Source organism: Corvus kubaryi, unplaced genomic scaffold, assembly GCF_017639235.1.
Source record: "Corvus kubaryi isolate FWS band 111438036 unplaced genomic scaffold, C.kubaryi_AGA036_p1.0 37302, whole genome shotgun sequence".
In the NCBI taxonomy this organism is placed as follows: Eukaryota; Metazoa; Chordata; class Aves; order Passeriformes; family Corvidae; genus Corvus; species Corvus kubaryi.
Genome location: NW_024581095.1, coordinates 1,526,164 through 1,543,939, shown reverse-complemented (window position 1 = coordinate 1,543,939; position 17,776 = coordinate 1,526,164). Strand labels below are relative to the sequence as shown.

Below are 17,776 nucleotides of genomic sequence, written 5' to 3'. Positions count from 1 at the left end.
GCTTATGTACATTGAACCTTCTGTTCCCCAGGCCAAACAACCCCAGTTCTCTCAGCCTTGTCCTCACAAGACAGCTGCTCAAGTCCCTTCATCTTATTTATGGTCCTTTGCAAGACTATATCCAGTGTGTCCATGTCTTTCTTGTACTGGGGAGGCCAAAAATCGACACAGCACTCCCAGCATGCCAGAATGGCAGAAATTATAAAAGTTATAAATGAGATATAAATGTTTTTGACACTGAAAAATTCAGGCTATATTTAGTGAGTGGGCTGTCTGTACAGAACTGTGAGGCCTGGGAACACTCTGCCACTCTGAAACAAGCCAGCTGAGTCCTAGCTCCCTTCAAGCACATGGAGGTGGGTATTTACCAGTTTCTTCCTTACTCCATGAGACTAAAAACTAGATGCATGGACTGAAGGAAATCTCAGACTACTTCACCATGGTTCTGAAAAACAGCAGATCACAATCACAAGGTATGAACAGAAGTTTGTAAGATTTCAAACACAGAGACACAGTTTTAGCCTTTTTAAACTTTTATTCTTTGTGTTGCTGACTTGTTTTTCACTGACTATACCCTACAGGCATCATCATGATCACCACTTTAAGTTACTGCTTATTTTCCTCATTACATTATTACTGCACTTCCAGAACTACCAAGTTATCCATTCTGTTAGCTCAGTTTCCACTTCATCACTATCTTCCTCTTCAAGCTGAATACAGCTTCTCAAAGGTACGTTAAATTCCCATATTCATTACAAGTCAGTACCTATTGGTCAATCTCGAATTCTAAACACAAAATACCCCTACATTTAACATCACAGAAAATTCAGAATATACCAGCCTTCTTTGGTTTTAACAAAAGAAAAGCAGGGATGACAGAGTAACCTGATCAGGATTGAAGATAATTAGCATGCAGCATCTGACACATTTCCTGTTTATATGGTTACATGATCCCACCATAAGATGAGTTTATGCTCACCCACACATATACAAAGAAAAAAACACCCCAAAATTGCAAAATTTTTCATATTGGGCTTAGAACCCATGCAGCTGGAAACAGCCTAAAGCGAATTTAAAACATGGTTATGTTCCTTTTGAATGGTATTTATACTGGATATACGGACAGACTCTAAACAATACAGTCAGTGCAGTAAATCATTGGGACAGCCATTCCTTTTTCTCTCATCTTTTCAAGTACTGTGTCTATTCTGACTGCATGGTCAATTATAGATTGAAACCTCAGAATATAACAGTAATTGCAATAAAAATTACATCTTCTTTTCTGAGCCTTAGTAGGTTAGATTTTTTTATTTTTCTGTACTACTTTAAATAATAACACTAGAAGTATTTTATCTGTACAAGAATGATATATATACCCAAAACCTTTCAGTTTTCATGATGCACTAAGGAATCAGATTTGTAACACACTGTCATTTCCATGCCTTCAGGGAGGATTGCACTTCCTTAATTTCTGTAAGGAATGTCATACAGAAAATCATCAAGCCACATTTTGTGTCAAGTCTGCCATTTTTAATTATTAGCAAAAAAGTTTAAGAAATTTCTCCTTTGGTTTAACAAGTGCATACCTATCTCCCAGAATTTTTTTTTATGCCACAACTCATAAAATTGTTAGGCTGATGCTAGTCCCTTGCACTAAATTACTAACTAATCACAGGAGATATTTATCATCTCAAGTTTTTTACATGAGAATTGTCAGACTTAATCACCCTCCTCATATTTTCACTATTTACAGACCTTCATTTATCATATATTTCAGCAGTGTGACAACAGTGGACTATTTTCCCCATTTTTCAAGTATGTTAAGACAGATAAAAGCATGGCAAATCATGACAAGAGCTTGAAAGTTTTACTGTCTCTCTGATAACATCCATTTCCACCAAAAAATGGTTCCTAAAAAACTATTTATTTTAATACCAGTTATAGAGATAAATAGAATTAGCAGACTAACGCCTCAATAAATGGAAAGTTACACTTAATTATAAAAAATGTATTCTGGTTTTTATCATTGCTTAAATTCTGCAGATGGTACAAGAGTGATCTGTTCTAAACAAATGTTTGTAAAAATTAATTTCTTTTGTAACAATGTTGAAGAAACAGTTCCCAGAAGCCTTTATAATGTGGGTTCAGGGCAGATTAATAGAAGCTGAAAGGATGACTAACACTGATAAGATCAATGATTTGGGAGATAATTGCTGAGATATGTGCGAAATCATACCCCACATTCTTTTTCCACTGCACTGAGGAGTAACAAAACATTCAAAAATATATGGCCATTGCTTGATTCTGCAGGAAGTTCATCTTGCACTCTTGGGCATGTAAGGTGCCATGCTCACACAGTACTGCTCAACAAGAGCAAAACTAAATTATGTAAGATAACACTTCACTGAAATAAGGTATGAATGAGAACTCCCAAGTCTACCAAAGGAAGCACTGCAGCACAAATGCTACCTCAGCGTTCACAGAATCACAGAAACTGAGTTGTGGGGATCCATGCTTGGAGCACTCTGGTCTTTATGAACTGTACCCCATGGAAAAGACCCACACTGGAGCAGTCCTTGAAGAACTGCAGGCCATGGGTAGGACATACACTGGAGCAGTTTTTGCAGGAGAGCAGGGAAGTGGGGGAGGGCGTGGTAAGAGTACCTTAGATGGCTGCCAGGTGCGCAGCAAGCCACTTCTCAGCAGGACTGGGAAAGAAAATAAGATGAGAAAGGCTTGTAGGTCAAGATAAGGATAAGGAGATCACTCACCATGTACACAAAATGGACTCGGTTTGGAGAAACTGATCTAGTTGCCAATTAGAGCAGGATAATGAGAAATAACAAATTTGAAAACACCTCACCTGCTACTTTTTCTGGGCAAAGTTTACTCCCAACTCCTTTCTCTCTTCTCTCAGAAAGGGTATGGGGAATGTGGATTGCAGTCAGTTCACAATACTTTTCTCTGTTGCTCCTTTCCTCTCATGCACTTCTCCTGGTCCTGAGTGGGTGTTTCATCTCACTTTGTCCCACTACTCTGCACTAATCACAAAGGGGTTTTTTTTCATTTATTTTTTCATAATCATTTAAAAAAAAAAAAGGAACACAAGACCCAGAATTTAAAGTAGATAAAGAAAACTGCCATGCTTAGGTGAATTCTTTGTCCGACTTCTACGCTTTGTTCTGAATTTAAAAAAAAATCTGACAGCCAGTCTCAAATCATTTCACAAAACATCTGCAGGGTGAAGCAAATTTTCTTCTAAATTTAATTTAAAAGTATGACATTCAAAAGAGTAAGTGATTTTAAAAGTAAAATTAATTTGTGTTACATTATTTAAGTTTTTATTGAGTTCAAGTTTTTAATGTAGCTGACTAAACATCTGAAAAATATGCAGAGAACTCTAAGGAGATCATCTTTCAGATAACTCGGAATAGGTGAAACTAAATTAGAATTAAGAAACGCTACTATTCACCTAGAATGATTCATGACAAATATCATATAAAAGTACAGTTATTTTCTGGAAGACTCTACTATATCCACAAGTCCAGATTATACAAAATTACAGGAATAAGTATCAATGCTCTTGAAGTACATTCCCACTTCAGTCACATCTAAGGTGATGAATACTAAAATCCTATATTAGCATTTTAGTCATCACAGTTAAAATGGACATTTTGATTAAGGAAAAACATAGGCAAGATGAAAGTTTTGAATTTTCACTTTAGAAGCCATTTCATTAAAATAATTTCTACATCAAATACACAGAGACTTTTAATTTCAGGAGAAAACTTTTTCTCTTATTTTTCCAGAAAATAATTCTAGTGTTCACTAATCTTGCATTTGATTAAAAATACACTGTAAGAACTGAGCTACTATTGTGATGCTCACATCTGCTAATGAAATGTTGGGGCATTCACATATACCAGCAGCTCTGGGACTAAACACAGTGAGCTAATCTCCTGCTGAGAAAATCTACAGCACTGTATCCTCTACCCACAACGCGTCCAGGTCTCATCAGATGCTCTCAATGCTGATTACATGAGTTTACATGAATGCACAGTAGGCAGTCAACATAAAATTTTAAACACTTCTCTAATGTACAGAAGACCACATTAACAATTTACTCTAAGTAACAACGTGGAAACCCCAATATTCTCTGTGCCGACAGCTACGATATCCAGGCCTGAGTAATTGGCAGTGCATTAGTGACCCAGTCAAATAAAGCAGATGGAGACTCTCTGAAGGTGAATCCTCCTTTCTCCTGACTCTGCAGCTGTACAAACAACTTGATTTTCAGGCTTATGGTCTGGTTACCAACCATTACCATGTTTCCACTGAATTTCTTTTGTATATTGACTTTCTGACTACTCTCCTTGTGAAATGTCTGTATTTTCAAGTTCCTCCATCCTGGACTCCAACCATAATCCTCACCAACAAATCTTAATCAGGACAGTAGGGGGAGACTGTCCCATTACACTGCCTACTCTGGTTTATCCATAGTGGATTTTCATGGAAACACAAAAGAAGAAAGAGCAGCTTTTCAGAAATGGAATAACAAGACTAACTCCAGGTTTTCCATCTGTGCTAACAGCCCAGGGAGGTGGACATTAATGCCTCTCTTCCCCCCCATCACTAATCAGAAGTCCAGTGGTGGTAACCAATGCCACCACAAGGTCATTACAAATTCTCAGTTGTACTGTGGCATGGAGATATTGCATATTAGCTTCTAAGTCGCAACCATAACTTGCTTTCAACGATGTCCAGATGCTCTGAAAATCTCAGCACTTGCTATCAAAGTCACCTACAATGTGTGCAATAAATTACATGAAAAAATACAGCTCTCTTGAGACATTATTACAAGAACATGTGGCACCACCTAGAAGGGAAGAAGAACTAAACTTCCTAAATGGTAGTGAAAATATTGTCCTTTGACTGCAAAACCAATTGATAATTCTGTATTGCAGGTGGAATCTTCTGGGTGACTGGCAGTGCCATGGGACAAAAGAAACTCACTGCACCTGTAAATAAAGTTTCTTGCCTCATCTGCATTATTCCCTTCTTTCTAAGAAGAAACATAGATACAATAGGGGCTGGAAAACATCCTCTATACAAATATTACACAAATATAAGGAAATATTTTAGTAAGAGGACGACTGAAGCAAGTAAGAACACTCTTTAAAACTTCATCATCACTGCACAGCTTTTAAATGTTTGTCCCTAGGTGAATTATGTAACACAGAGGTTGAAGTGAATTGCAACTCTCAGTCCATAGTGATAAGATTCACAAAAAAAGTTAGATTGTCTGCTGTTTGCTTCCTGATCATTATGGATATAATAAATAGCAGATGTTCCTCAAACTATTAAAAAACCCACACACTCCTGAAAACTTTACCAGCACATCATACTACATTTCCTGAATCCCCCATAAGACTTATTTCTAGATGTTCTATTTTGACTTCATCAATCGAAATTCAAAAGAACAAGGGCAGTGACCATAAAAACAACTTCAAGGTGATAAGGTTACTTAAAGCAAGTTTCAGAGTATATTATTCACTTCACCACGTACAAAGAACTCAATCCTTTCCAATTGCAAAGACTTGATGTAGTCTACTCACGGTGCATATGAAAAGAATTTGCAAGCTTGGTTTTGTTCATATTTGAAAGAAGGATTGTTTCTATAACAAACTTAACCAATATGAAAAACAGTATATGAAGCTTTTGAGTGATCTGTAATACTTACAGAAGAAATCATTATGATAGGTTACTTTAATAGGTCTTTTCTGATCTTGCTTAACTCACAACTTTCAGAAACTTTTTACAAGTCATCAAAAGAGACCTCTTTTCCCTTCATTTTAAAACTGCCAAGAGTATCTCAATTGAACATACTTTTTCCGTTAGGTAAGAGTAAATTATTTTTTTTACTGCCCCGCATAAGCTTTCTAGATGCATATGTCCAAAACCAAAAAGAGCTCTGATCAAAACACAGAAATAACAGTCCTCATTAATTCTTGCATATGCAGAAGAACCACAGCACCAAATATCCCAGCAAGTGCCTGCCAAGCAGAGCTCTTACACTCTGAAAATTTCAGTTATTTAAGAAGAAATGTAATGATCACGGGATTTACTCTAACACCATGTCACAAGCAAGAAAGGACTGTAAGTGTTCTAGAGTTATACTCCTGCTTATGGAAAGAATTTTAATGGATTTCTAGAAGCAATCATGAAATCTAAAATAAAGTTTTAAAACCAGTGACTTATTTCAGCCAAGCAATAATCAACTGCCTTTAAGACAGATTTAGAAGACACATCTGTATGTTACAGGTATTTTAAAAACTTTCTAGTTTTCTTTCACACTTAATAAGATGCACAAAAAAATGTCATAGAACAGTTTTCCAAGGTTTTAAAGAAGCCCCAGCCCTCAGTATTCTAAAGTGAACAAAAAACTGTCCTATTAAGTTTGAAAGGATCTGGAATACAAGTCCTGTGTAGTTGGATCTCACAAGTAAACCCGCTTCGTAATGGGGTGGCGAGCAGGGCAGAGGTGGAACTAACCTTTATTCTGAAACCAGGAGTCAGTAAAAACATCGGACTGCTACTATCTCACATGCATTGGAAAGGTACCAAGACACAGAATCTTCTCTGACATGCCCTCTGCCTAGGAGCCACTGAGTGGCATCAAATAAAAAAAAAGAAAAAAAAATCAAGCTTGAATAATTAAGAAACTAATTTACTGAGTTTAAACTAATTTGCATTTAAACCCAAGCACCTGAACAGTCCTCTGAGCTTCTGAAGGCTCGCTTTTATCCTCAAAGTCGGTACACTCAAAATACTCTGTTAAACTGGTGTTCACCTCAAGTAAAGTCCTGTGGTTGTATCATGTTCCTTTTATATAATTTTCCACTATTCTCAATTGATCTTTCAGGAGGAGTAGAGAAAACTACTTTATTCAGTTCAGACTAGTATTTGGAGTTCCATGCCACTTTTAAAATAGGAAAAATATTTGAATTGTCAAATAACTGCTTATGAATAAGATTTTCAGAGGCATTCATTATTTTCTAAATTCTCCTTTTTTTTTTTTTTTTTTAACTAGAAGCTAATTCAAATAGCTAAACTTTAATTGTTATAGTAAGTCCTGACAAGTATGATCAGAAAAAAACATGAAATGGAAAACCTTAAGAAACAAAAATCAACAACTAAAAGTTACATACAGAAGCAGGTTATCTGTCATTGCTGGAAAGCGTTTCCTTTTCTTGCAAAGATTTACAATTCTTATAATTCATATTCAGTATGAAGTTTTAGAGTAATATATGTAGAATTAAAAATATATATTTATTATTGTAGTAATTCTAGTAAAAGATTTTCAAGAACAGTTTGACAGCAGTTTGGATCAAACTTAGCAGATTGCTGTACTCAAAACATTCAAGCAGACGGGTATATGTTTCTAAGTACTTTAATTAAAACCTGAAAACTGCGTGTTTTTTTAATTAGCATTTTTATTCTTATTATTTTTTTCTAGCTTATCATAGAACTTTCCATTTCAGTAATCTCATTCCACATACAAAAATAAGGCCCTACAGACAGAAAGATCTGAGGCAACTAACTGCTTTCAAAACCAATTAAGTTGCATTAAAGGTCTGACCTAAACCAACAAATGCAAAAAACTGTCTTAAGGGCTAAAAGGAGTCATGCCAAAAGTTTACTGGTACTTTCTATTGAACACATTGCAATTTTATTACTTTTAGAACACTACACTTTCACCAAAGTCTGAGCTCATCTACACATCACTACAACCTTAATGACTTTTGAAAGCCTTGAACAAAGCATACCTTATGAAAAAAACCAAAAAGTAATCATGGGAAAGAAGTACAACTGCTAGAACACATTATTCTGGTTTATATGAAACTGTTTTAGAAGCCCTCTCTGTTAAAATGTTTCTCTCCTTTCATTTAAAGCACCAGTTATAATGAAATAGCCCAGTAGAAGTAATTAAAAGTATTCTTTCCTGTGTACCCTCCAGTACTGACTTTGCTCATTTTTTTCATTTTAAAAGAAAATGTTCACTTTTAAAATTCTCAGTATTTTTCATTTTTCATCTGATCTGTGATATAACTATACATAATCTTTGTCCACGTACTTAATGCTGAAATAAATTATTTGATGAAAAGACTGGAATACAGCAGGATAGGAGGTATTCTGGTCAAAAAGAAAAGACTAGGCAATAACCCAGTTATCCTTTCATTCTCATTCTGCAGTTCTTTGCAAAAAACCCAAAACTAACCAAACCAAACAACCTTGTTGCTTTCTAAAAATACAGGAATTCCAATATTTAATTCGCAACAATTTATTTTTACTTATGTAGTCAAATGTATGTTTCATTGTTTGTGTGCATATAAATTTGTCTAAATCCTTTCGAAGTAATTGCAACTGAACATTTCAGTGACCGTTTGTACAGAGCACATTCTCCTAAATCTGCATGAAACAAATTAGTGATGCCATCCAGTCATAACTAAACTTTTCTCCATTGCAGAAATAGGCAAACACTCCACAAAATAGGTGTCTGGATGATTTACCTAAAACAAGCAAGAATAAGCACTCAGCAAACACCATTTGCTTTAATCAATCTCCTCCAACCCCCAAGCCATGAGAAATTATTCTCAACTAACACAACTAGTTAAATTTGCATTACACTGCTTTTGGATGCTATAATGAAGTTACCTGTCATTAATGATCCAGTTCAGACACAGATTGAGAGAATTAAGGTTTTTGCATCTCTTTACTATTTCCATCACGGTTTCATTATCCAGTTCTGTGATATGACGCAGATCCAAGCTTGAAAGATTTCTTAGCTATTGAGACAAATATGAGAGAAAGAAATAATCTGAAATTCATTCACGTACATAATTGTTGAAAAAACTTAATTCTTCTGGAAATTGCACAGTATGTGCAAGCTAGTCAGGAAAGATACAATTACTAGATCTTTTACAAAAACCAAACATACCAGAGATATTCACAGAACTCAGCTTGAGCAAACTTGTGATTCAGGCACTCAGTTACTACATGAAATCCAGACACTCTCACTCAAGGTGAAATACAACCTACAATAAGGGCCTAGGAGTCCCTCCTCTTAGATAAATGGAGTGTAAGATATCAAGGTAAAATATAAACTCATTTAGCCATAAGAAAAATAAGACATGGAAGGAGGTGAGACAGCATATTTGTGCTTTGATTCAAATGAATGCAATTAATGACTCCAGAGTATCAGGATTTCAAAGTAAACAAATAATACAAACTCCCTGGAAAATACAGTATTTATACTGTAGTCTCACCTGCACCATTATCAATAACAGATTGGATATTCTGAACAACAAAACATGGGAGTCACAGAACAACATAATTAAGAGTTATGCACTGATTAAACTGATTTATTACTACTGTTAATCATTCTTGTGTCCTTCAAAAGCAAACCCTTTTACTACTTTTATGAGCAATGGATGCAAAAAAAAAAATTTTTACAGATTTCTCCAGTATCAATTTAGTCACAACAACCTCCAAATACTGTTTGCTTTTTAAGTTGTCTGAAATAATCTCTGTTATACTCTGCAAAAATAATTGCATTAGGCAATATTGACACATTAATTAAATTTACTTTCCCTGTAAGAGAGAAAAAATGATCCTCATCAGTGATTTAAGTCACTAAGGATTTGATTAGGTAAAAGCATACAACTGAGATCACATAATTGGTCCACTTCAGTAGTTAATTATTAAATCAATGTATTTAGGGTGGGGGAAAATGGGGGAGAAGGTGGCAGCATGGGGTGATAAGAAATAAAGAAAAGGAAAAAAAGAGGACTTCAAATGTAGCTTCTACAGAAACTGGAGTTTTGTTCTTTAAGTTTTTAACAGTCTCTAAACTAAAGCTGGAGATACAATACATACCGTTCCCAAAAATTCTGCAAAACAAACATAAAATCAAGAACCCTGACCTCTCTGAAACAACGGCAAGGTATGTCTACCGAATCTAGGACAATAATATTCCTATTATTATGATACTACCACAGGTATCACTGTGGAGATACTCGCTGTATTCCCCCTGAAATTCTGATAAACTTGTTTGCATATTACGAAGCAGAGTATATAGTGATTGATGCTGTGTTGGTCAAATAGACGCCTTTTACAAGCTTGGTCTCTTCTCATTCCATACATACTGCTATTGCATTAAATTTAAAAGCCTTATCTTCTATGTGCCCCAAAAAAGCTCATAACCAATCTCTCATTTTTTCCTGCATAAATTACAAGAAGGGGAAGCTTACAGCAACTGTAAATTTCCTCACCTTCATAAAGCTATTCATATTAGATATTTCAGCCTTTACACCATGCTGGCAATAATGTGGACTATGCCTATGACACAGAAAATACACCTGCTGGACAATTCAACAATAAGTATGTTCCATTACATTAAATAACTATGGAGACTTAAAAGTCAAGTAGAAAATCTTCCCACTTAAAAAAACCCCAAGCTTTCTTTCACAACAACATTCTTCTTATGAGAAGATGACAATACTGGTGATTCTTTCATCATTATTATTACTTATGGACTAAAAAACACAAATTTTCACTGAAGTATCAATGCATGGAGAGAGGTCAGTGCTTCTTTTAAAAGTGCCTAAAAAACATGGTTTCAAATAAGGTAAGAGGTTACAGTATATTATCTACCTCAATGATGCAATGACGAATACAGCAGAAAGCATTTGTGGTTTCCCAAGGAAAAAAACTTTGGCATTGCATGGGTGGAGTCAAAAGCTAAACTGAATTCCTAGTATTCCTGTCCACTAAATTAATAGGGTTTTCAAGGCAGATTTTGTCCTTTACCATCACACGAGAATGATCATTTCCTCATTGCTTCTTTCCTTCATACTAGTAATAGTCTATCATTATATTCAATATACAGTAACTCAACCATCACTTGCCTTTTTTACTGTCACATTCCTTCATTTTAAACAGCCTCCCTGACACCTGACCTACTTGGTAGGTTAATTCTTCTTTTTCTCATGCACAACATACTCGATGCAGAAAACCTCTGTGTCTTAGAAGTTTGAACAGACTGCTTCAGATTGATACACATTCAAGTATAATTTGGTCTCTACAACCTTGAAATTGCCACTACGGATGTGTGGATGGTTTTCAAGACCTGCAGAACTGGATGCACACTCCTTTTTGAGACAATTCTGGATCAATCTGAATATGACAGTGAAAAGAATACCTCCCTGCCTACTTAAGTTAGAGGTATCAACTCTCATTCCTGGTGAGAGAACTGTTATAAATGTGTATGCAATCATTTTTCATTTTAAAAAAAATAGATAGATGTACCTTAATGAAAAATTTCCTATCTTATATTTTACCTGAGAAGTAATTTTAGGGGGGAAAGGCTACAATCACTACTATGATTCAATCAGTACTATAAAAAAATTTGAAGAGAAAAATACATCAGTCTTACATTCTCATACTAACCCTCACAGCTGAAATTAGTGTGATATTAAAAAGAAAAAGCAAACTTTGCTAAAGGAGACAATTGAAAAACAGATGCTAGGCTCTTCAGTGCGTTCATAAATTCTGAGATTAAAATAGTGTACCTTTAAATAGCATTTTTTTCAGCAGAAAGAGGATATTCTGTGACTTAAATACTCAATCTTATGGAATTAGGATGCATAATTTTTTTTTTTAACCAAAACTAATTTTGTTCATGCAGCAACACCATTTTACTGAGCAATTTCAGGGCCATTCTACAGATATTCAAACTTTTCTTGAACTTTTAATTTTACAGCTTTGCAAATAAGCATGCATGAGCAGAATTTAAACTTTGAACTCAGCTACATCAGCCAAAACGTTTTAATTGAAAAAGGAATATTTAATATTACAAAACACACAGTGCAAATAGTAGGCAGAGGGCTTAACATATGAAACAGAAAATAACAGAATTTTTAAAAAGCAACAACATTTAAACTAATTTTGTGTGATACATATAAACACATTTTTGCTGAAATTACTGATTATTACCTATTACTTTTGGATCTCAAATATTTTAAAATATGTTAAAATCTTTGGGTTTTTAAAATACTTTTGTTGGTTGGTTTAAATGAAATTTTATGCCAACTGACTTATTTTAAGATTCAGAGATTATCATACTGTTTGTGTGACTGTCATGCAACTAATAAGATTTCTATATTGACTACTGAAACATGTAATATTAAAATATGTGCAGTGCTTTAGGTAATTGAAAATTACTATTACCATTGGGATCATAGGTAATTTTTCAGTGTGGGTGTATCAACTCCTGTGAATATTTAGATGTTATTGTACTGAAATTGCTAATATAATGGGTACACAATTATTTTCCCCCTGCACACTTTCACAATTCCTGTAGAGATAGGCTGCCATAAAAATCATAGAAGAGAATAGAATCACAGAACCATTTAGGTTGGAAAAGAACTCTAAGCCTGAGTCCAACTGAAACCTAAAACTGCCAAGTCCACCACTAAACAATTCATGTAAGATTAATCCTTTTCAGTATGACAGCCAAATTATTTCTGAAGGAAAGTGCTTATAAGGACTTAATGAGCTTTAAACTCGCATCTTTTGCTAATTAAGCTTAATTTTCTTGACACTCTCTGTGTATACATGCCTTCAGGGAATAAACTGCTCTCGGACTTTAGTCTCCCAAAACAAATGTATAATCACAGGAAATGAAAAACAGCAGTGTGAAGAAAGTTGTAAACCACATTCTTTTTATTATTCTGTCAATAGAATCTATAAACTATTTTTTAAAATGTCATGTGCATTAATTTTTACTGAAAAGCTGCTATAACTGAACTACATGATTGAGATATACTGTGATCCTAGAACAGTAATCATACATGGTTTAAAGAATTGGAAAATGATTGAATAGCTACAAAGGAGACTATTTTCCCACAGACTGATTAAATGTTTTGCATATTAACAAGTTTTAATTTAAATTCTGAGGTACTGTGAAACATTAAGGTCCCATTGCTTAAGAAACAAACACACAATCAAAAACTGTGTCGTAAGCACAAAGATTTAATTACCTCTAGAGGAGGTACTTGCACATAATATAAACTGCACATATAGTATTTGTGCTGTAAGACTAATTTCCAGTTTATAAACTCTAAAAGTTGCTGTAGAATTACATTTTTGCTGAGTTGTAGTTTACATCTTTATGTTATTTACTGTCAAGTACTTCTAATGATTTTTTGGGGGGGAGGGGGAATTGGAAGTTTCATAGATACACAGGACACTGAAACCCTTTGAACCATGCAATCAGTCTTCTCTGCAACATCTTTTTTACTTAATTTAAAAAAATGGCAGTTGGGTACAACCATCAAATTCTTCAAAAGACGTTCACTTACACAGCACCACATCAGTTAAAGTATCAAGCCAACACTCATGAAGAATGTCCCAGAACCACTGTATTCAGAAACCCCCACTTAATGACTTTTTCCTGTGATTGGAAGACTAATATTTAAAAGGGCATATTACTAAAGGCAAACAGATTGAAAAAAATCATATTCCATCTTACGAAATCCAGTTCATTATACAAATTGATTAAAATACTGTTTTCTCTATACCCAGCAAAAGAACAGCAATCATGCCCTTAGTCAGGAAGCTTAATGATTTTCAGATCAGAAGGTACGCTGAAATACTACCATAAAAAGAGCATAAAGCAGAACACTTTGTGTCAAAACAAATCATTTACTAGAAAGAAACCATAATTTACCCCAGTTCAGAAAGGCTCTTGCAAAATCAGTCCTGTCATGGGTAGATTATCATTATGTATCTGTCATACCGATGATGTCTACACTGAATGAGCCCTAAGAATTTGCTCCATAATTCTGAATTTTGATTGACTTCATACCGGACACCAACTCAGGTATCACTAAGTTGGACTGGACATGGGTAACTATTATGAGATGAAGAAAAAGTGAAGATCCCATTATTCCAAAAATAGTTCTTGGATTAACTGTCTTCATGCATTGGTGATTAGCAGAATAAATTAGAATTTTTTTTCCTGCTGAGATTCTGTACAAGGATTCATACATAATTAGGTGTCTGTAACAAACTTTATCAGACAGTCTGTCAGAAGTACATGGTGTAGAAGCACAGAGTTATACTTCTACAAAGCAATTACCCTTGCATATATATCAGAAACCAAAGGAAGAAGCCAAGGAAGTGGCTTGGTAATAAAATTATATCTAGATGTCAAGATTTGCTGATGCCAGCTGTTAAAATTCTATTACAACTACAACAATTAAACTGCTGAGAAGCAATTAGCACAACAGGGGAGGAAAATGCCACTGCTCGAGGTCAAAGACGTAACATTAAAAACTTACTACCTCACTACTAAGAATACAAAGTTTCTTATTCCCACCTCGTTAATGAAAAAAAATTACCCTTCTGGTTGTTCTGTCTTCAACACAATGACCTAGTGTGCACAAGCACTTCCCACATTTGTGTAGATCTTTACACCCACAGGAGAAGCATAGTAAAAAACAATCAGGGATAAACTCCAGAGAGACAAGGATGTGTGGAGGGGAGAAAGAGTGCAAACAAGAAAAAAATCATACATGGAAAGCTAAGTAAATAATAAAGTTATAAAAAAAAAGATAAGAGTAAGTGGAGATATGCTGAAAACAGAAGATAAACTACAACACTACGCATGATCTTCTCCACAGAAACAGTGTTGATAAGTGTTGGACTAAATACTCTGGTGTCATGGAGGAGACCATTCACTTCTTTTGTGACTATGTTTCACACATTACAACTCTAAAGGAAAATGAAACACTCAGGTCATCAGAACAAACCACTGCTTTCAACTGAGTTTAACTGTGAATTGCATATAAACACACTCCTCTTTCCCCTTTCTTCCTGTGTATGTACATGAAGTGCCTCTCATCTTACCCAATAATTATTATTTACTTTATCTGACTTTTTTCAGTTTACAATAACTTCAACGAAAAGAGGCACCAGTGTGATGACATGGTCTTGCTCAAAAAAAGCAAATTTTTTCTTGACTGTCATTCTGTTCAGTAGAAAAATAGTGAAAATAAACCCTGAATGTTTCTTCTTTTTTTAAAGTATCCAACACTTTCTCTTCCATACCCCACAATTAGCTATTAAAAAAGCTCTGCGACACAGCAGCACTGTAATTTAGAATTTTTCAAGTGCCAGTATTTTTAAAGAGAGCTAACATTACTAGGGGGAAAATACAGTAATAATAAACCACTCGATTTTTATACATCCATCAGCATCAAAGCAATTTCACAACCAAGGCCACTGCTGTTATCTCCGGTTCGCACACAGGAAGGAGGACAGAAGGCAAGTAGCTCTGCACAGCCTTGAGGGACACACTCACAGGCCACGGAGAGCAAAGAGCACATTCCACATTCTCTAGGAATGCCAGACTGGAATTATTACTAAACACTTACGAAGCACAAGTTAAGTACTCAACACAAAAGTAACCATAGAAATACATGATGGTTAGAACAAAAAATCATGTCATCAACAGATGAATTCTGGAAAAGACATATGCAGCAGATAATGTTACTACTTGCTACCGGCCTTTCTAAAATGCCTGTCCCCATCTTTCTTACAAACCCACTTGGAGTACTGAAAGGTTGCAGTAAGGTCTCCCTTGAGCATTCTCCAGGTTAAGCAATCCCTAACTTTCAGTGTTATCACATCACTGTCTTTGCAGAATTCACAGCCTACAGGAGTTGTACAGATACAACTTGAGGGAAGGAAACTGAAATACCTAAATCTCAAGTCCCAACATGCACCAATTACTTACAAAGTAATTACATACTAAGAGTCTAAGCTGCCTCTTAGATATTTTCTGAAAGACTGTGTTCAACAGGATTGCTCCTATGTAAATCAGGATTTCTAATAATTTATTATTATTAAACACATGAAAATCAGAAATACAAATTAATCTAAAAAGTCAAGATCTTGACTCTTCTTCAGTCTAATAAATGTGATTATAAAGTCACTTTGTTGAAGGATAAGACATATAACATCTATTAAATACTCAGTCTAGGTCAGAATAATGCAGTAACCAAAACATGTAGCTGAAAAGTGATCTTTGTGGAAATTTCCCACAAAGTGTCGGACTACATACACCGTTTATGTCAAATTTCTAAATTGTGCACCTCCCATATTTATGTTGTGTATATATAACCTATAGTTATACAATTGTAGTTTTCATAAGACATGAAAATAATTTTATCATTTCTTTCTCCCACAGATATGCACACCTTTTACCCATCACTTCAATACACAGTTCTTTCGAAATGGCATCCTTTGAGGTCCTATAACTTCACCATGCAAATTAATTTCCCGGGCTTATTTCTTTTTGCATGTGTTCCAAAATGCTTTCAATTCTTCTGTATCTTCAGCTAAGCAGCTCTAAAATGATGAAAGTAATTTACAGATATGCTGAATGGTTCTGTATAACAACAGGAGAGCTTCCCAGCTGCATCAAAAAAACCTTTGCTTTCATCAGGCACACTCCATTTTCATTAAATATGCTCTCTACTTCCTACCTCAAGATCTCTTTAGCCATTTTCATGTTTGCATGATCCCTGGATTTACTTTCAGTTACAAATTTTAATTAGATGGTGTTTGTCCACCTCATCCAAGTCATCCATTTTATTGAACACTTTAATTACTTTCTGCAGGTTCACTCAAGTTAGTTCTTCCACACATCACTCCTCTTATGCAAAAGAAAAAGGAAAGAAAATAAAATGTATCCGTCACACTATCTGTGTAAAATAAGAAGATGAATATATTCAGAATGTATGCACATGGGGGGGTACACTGTTGCAACCAGAGGTCTGTGTAAATCTCTTGCAATAAGAATTTTGCACTTTTAAATGGAATTTTGTTTTGTTTGTGATGGAATCAGCCACAATTTTGCATTTTGAAGAGTTTTGACCTGAACATCACTGTTAGTTGTGAGAAAATGTATAAACTCATAAATATGTTTTTGGTATATGTTTTTACACAGTGACATCTGAATGTGACTGCTCAAATAATGCAAAGTTCACTTAGTCACGTTTCTGTCCATGTCAGTGCTATAAATCATACACATAATCTTATCCTGGCTGATATCTATGACATGGCTATAGTCAAATACACTCATGACTAGCAGAAAGTATTTATGATACTTACATTGGTAAGGTGAATGACTCCTTTTGAAGTAACAGAGCAGCCCATGAAACCAACATACTGCAGCTCAGGGCAATGTTCAGCAAAAGCTTTCACTGACTGATCTGTCACCTAACAGAAAAGATAAACAGGTAACAGTTGAATAGGTGGTATAAGCACATACTTAATACAGCTTAAGAAATTTCTACATAATGTTGGCAAGCTGCTCATTTAGACTTTTAGTATTATTATTACCACTACTATTATTTATTTCAAGAGTTTAAGAGAAAACATTGAGTATGCACAGTTTGCATGGATATATACACACTTCTGGCAGAAGGCAGAGAAAACAAGAAACAAGGCAAGAGAAGATGATAGCCACAAATTCAAATCTTATTGTCATCTTATTTATGTGCAAATAACCCAAGAGACAATTCTATCCACTATTTTCATAAACTATACACAAAATTCGTTATTGTCATCCTGTACACTCATGCTATACCCATCACTGACTCTGCAAAGAATTTGAATGGTGTGCTATCTTAAATTTATATTCCTTTTC

The 17,776-nt window shown here is 34.9% G+C and overlaps 1 protein-coding gene across 1 annotated transcript in view; it reads right to left on the bottom strand.

The window, feature by feature from the left end:
• The window catches only part of FBXL17 (F-box and leucine rich repeat protein 17), a 276,603-nt gene that overhangs the window by 170,845 nt on the left and 87,982 nt on the right, over window positions 1–17,776 (bottom strand). Inside the window, exons 5-6 of the mRNA XM_042028053.1 lie at window positions 17,239–17,346; window positions 8,716–8,846 (exon numbers count right to left, since the gene is read on the bottom strand). Coding sequence (XP_041883987.1) covers window positions 8,716–8,846; window positions 17,239–17,346 — 239 coding nt within the window. The remainder of the gene's footprint in view (window positions 1–8,715; window positions 8,847–17,238; window positions 17,347–17,776) is intronic.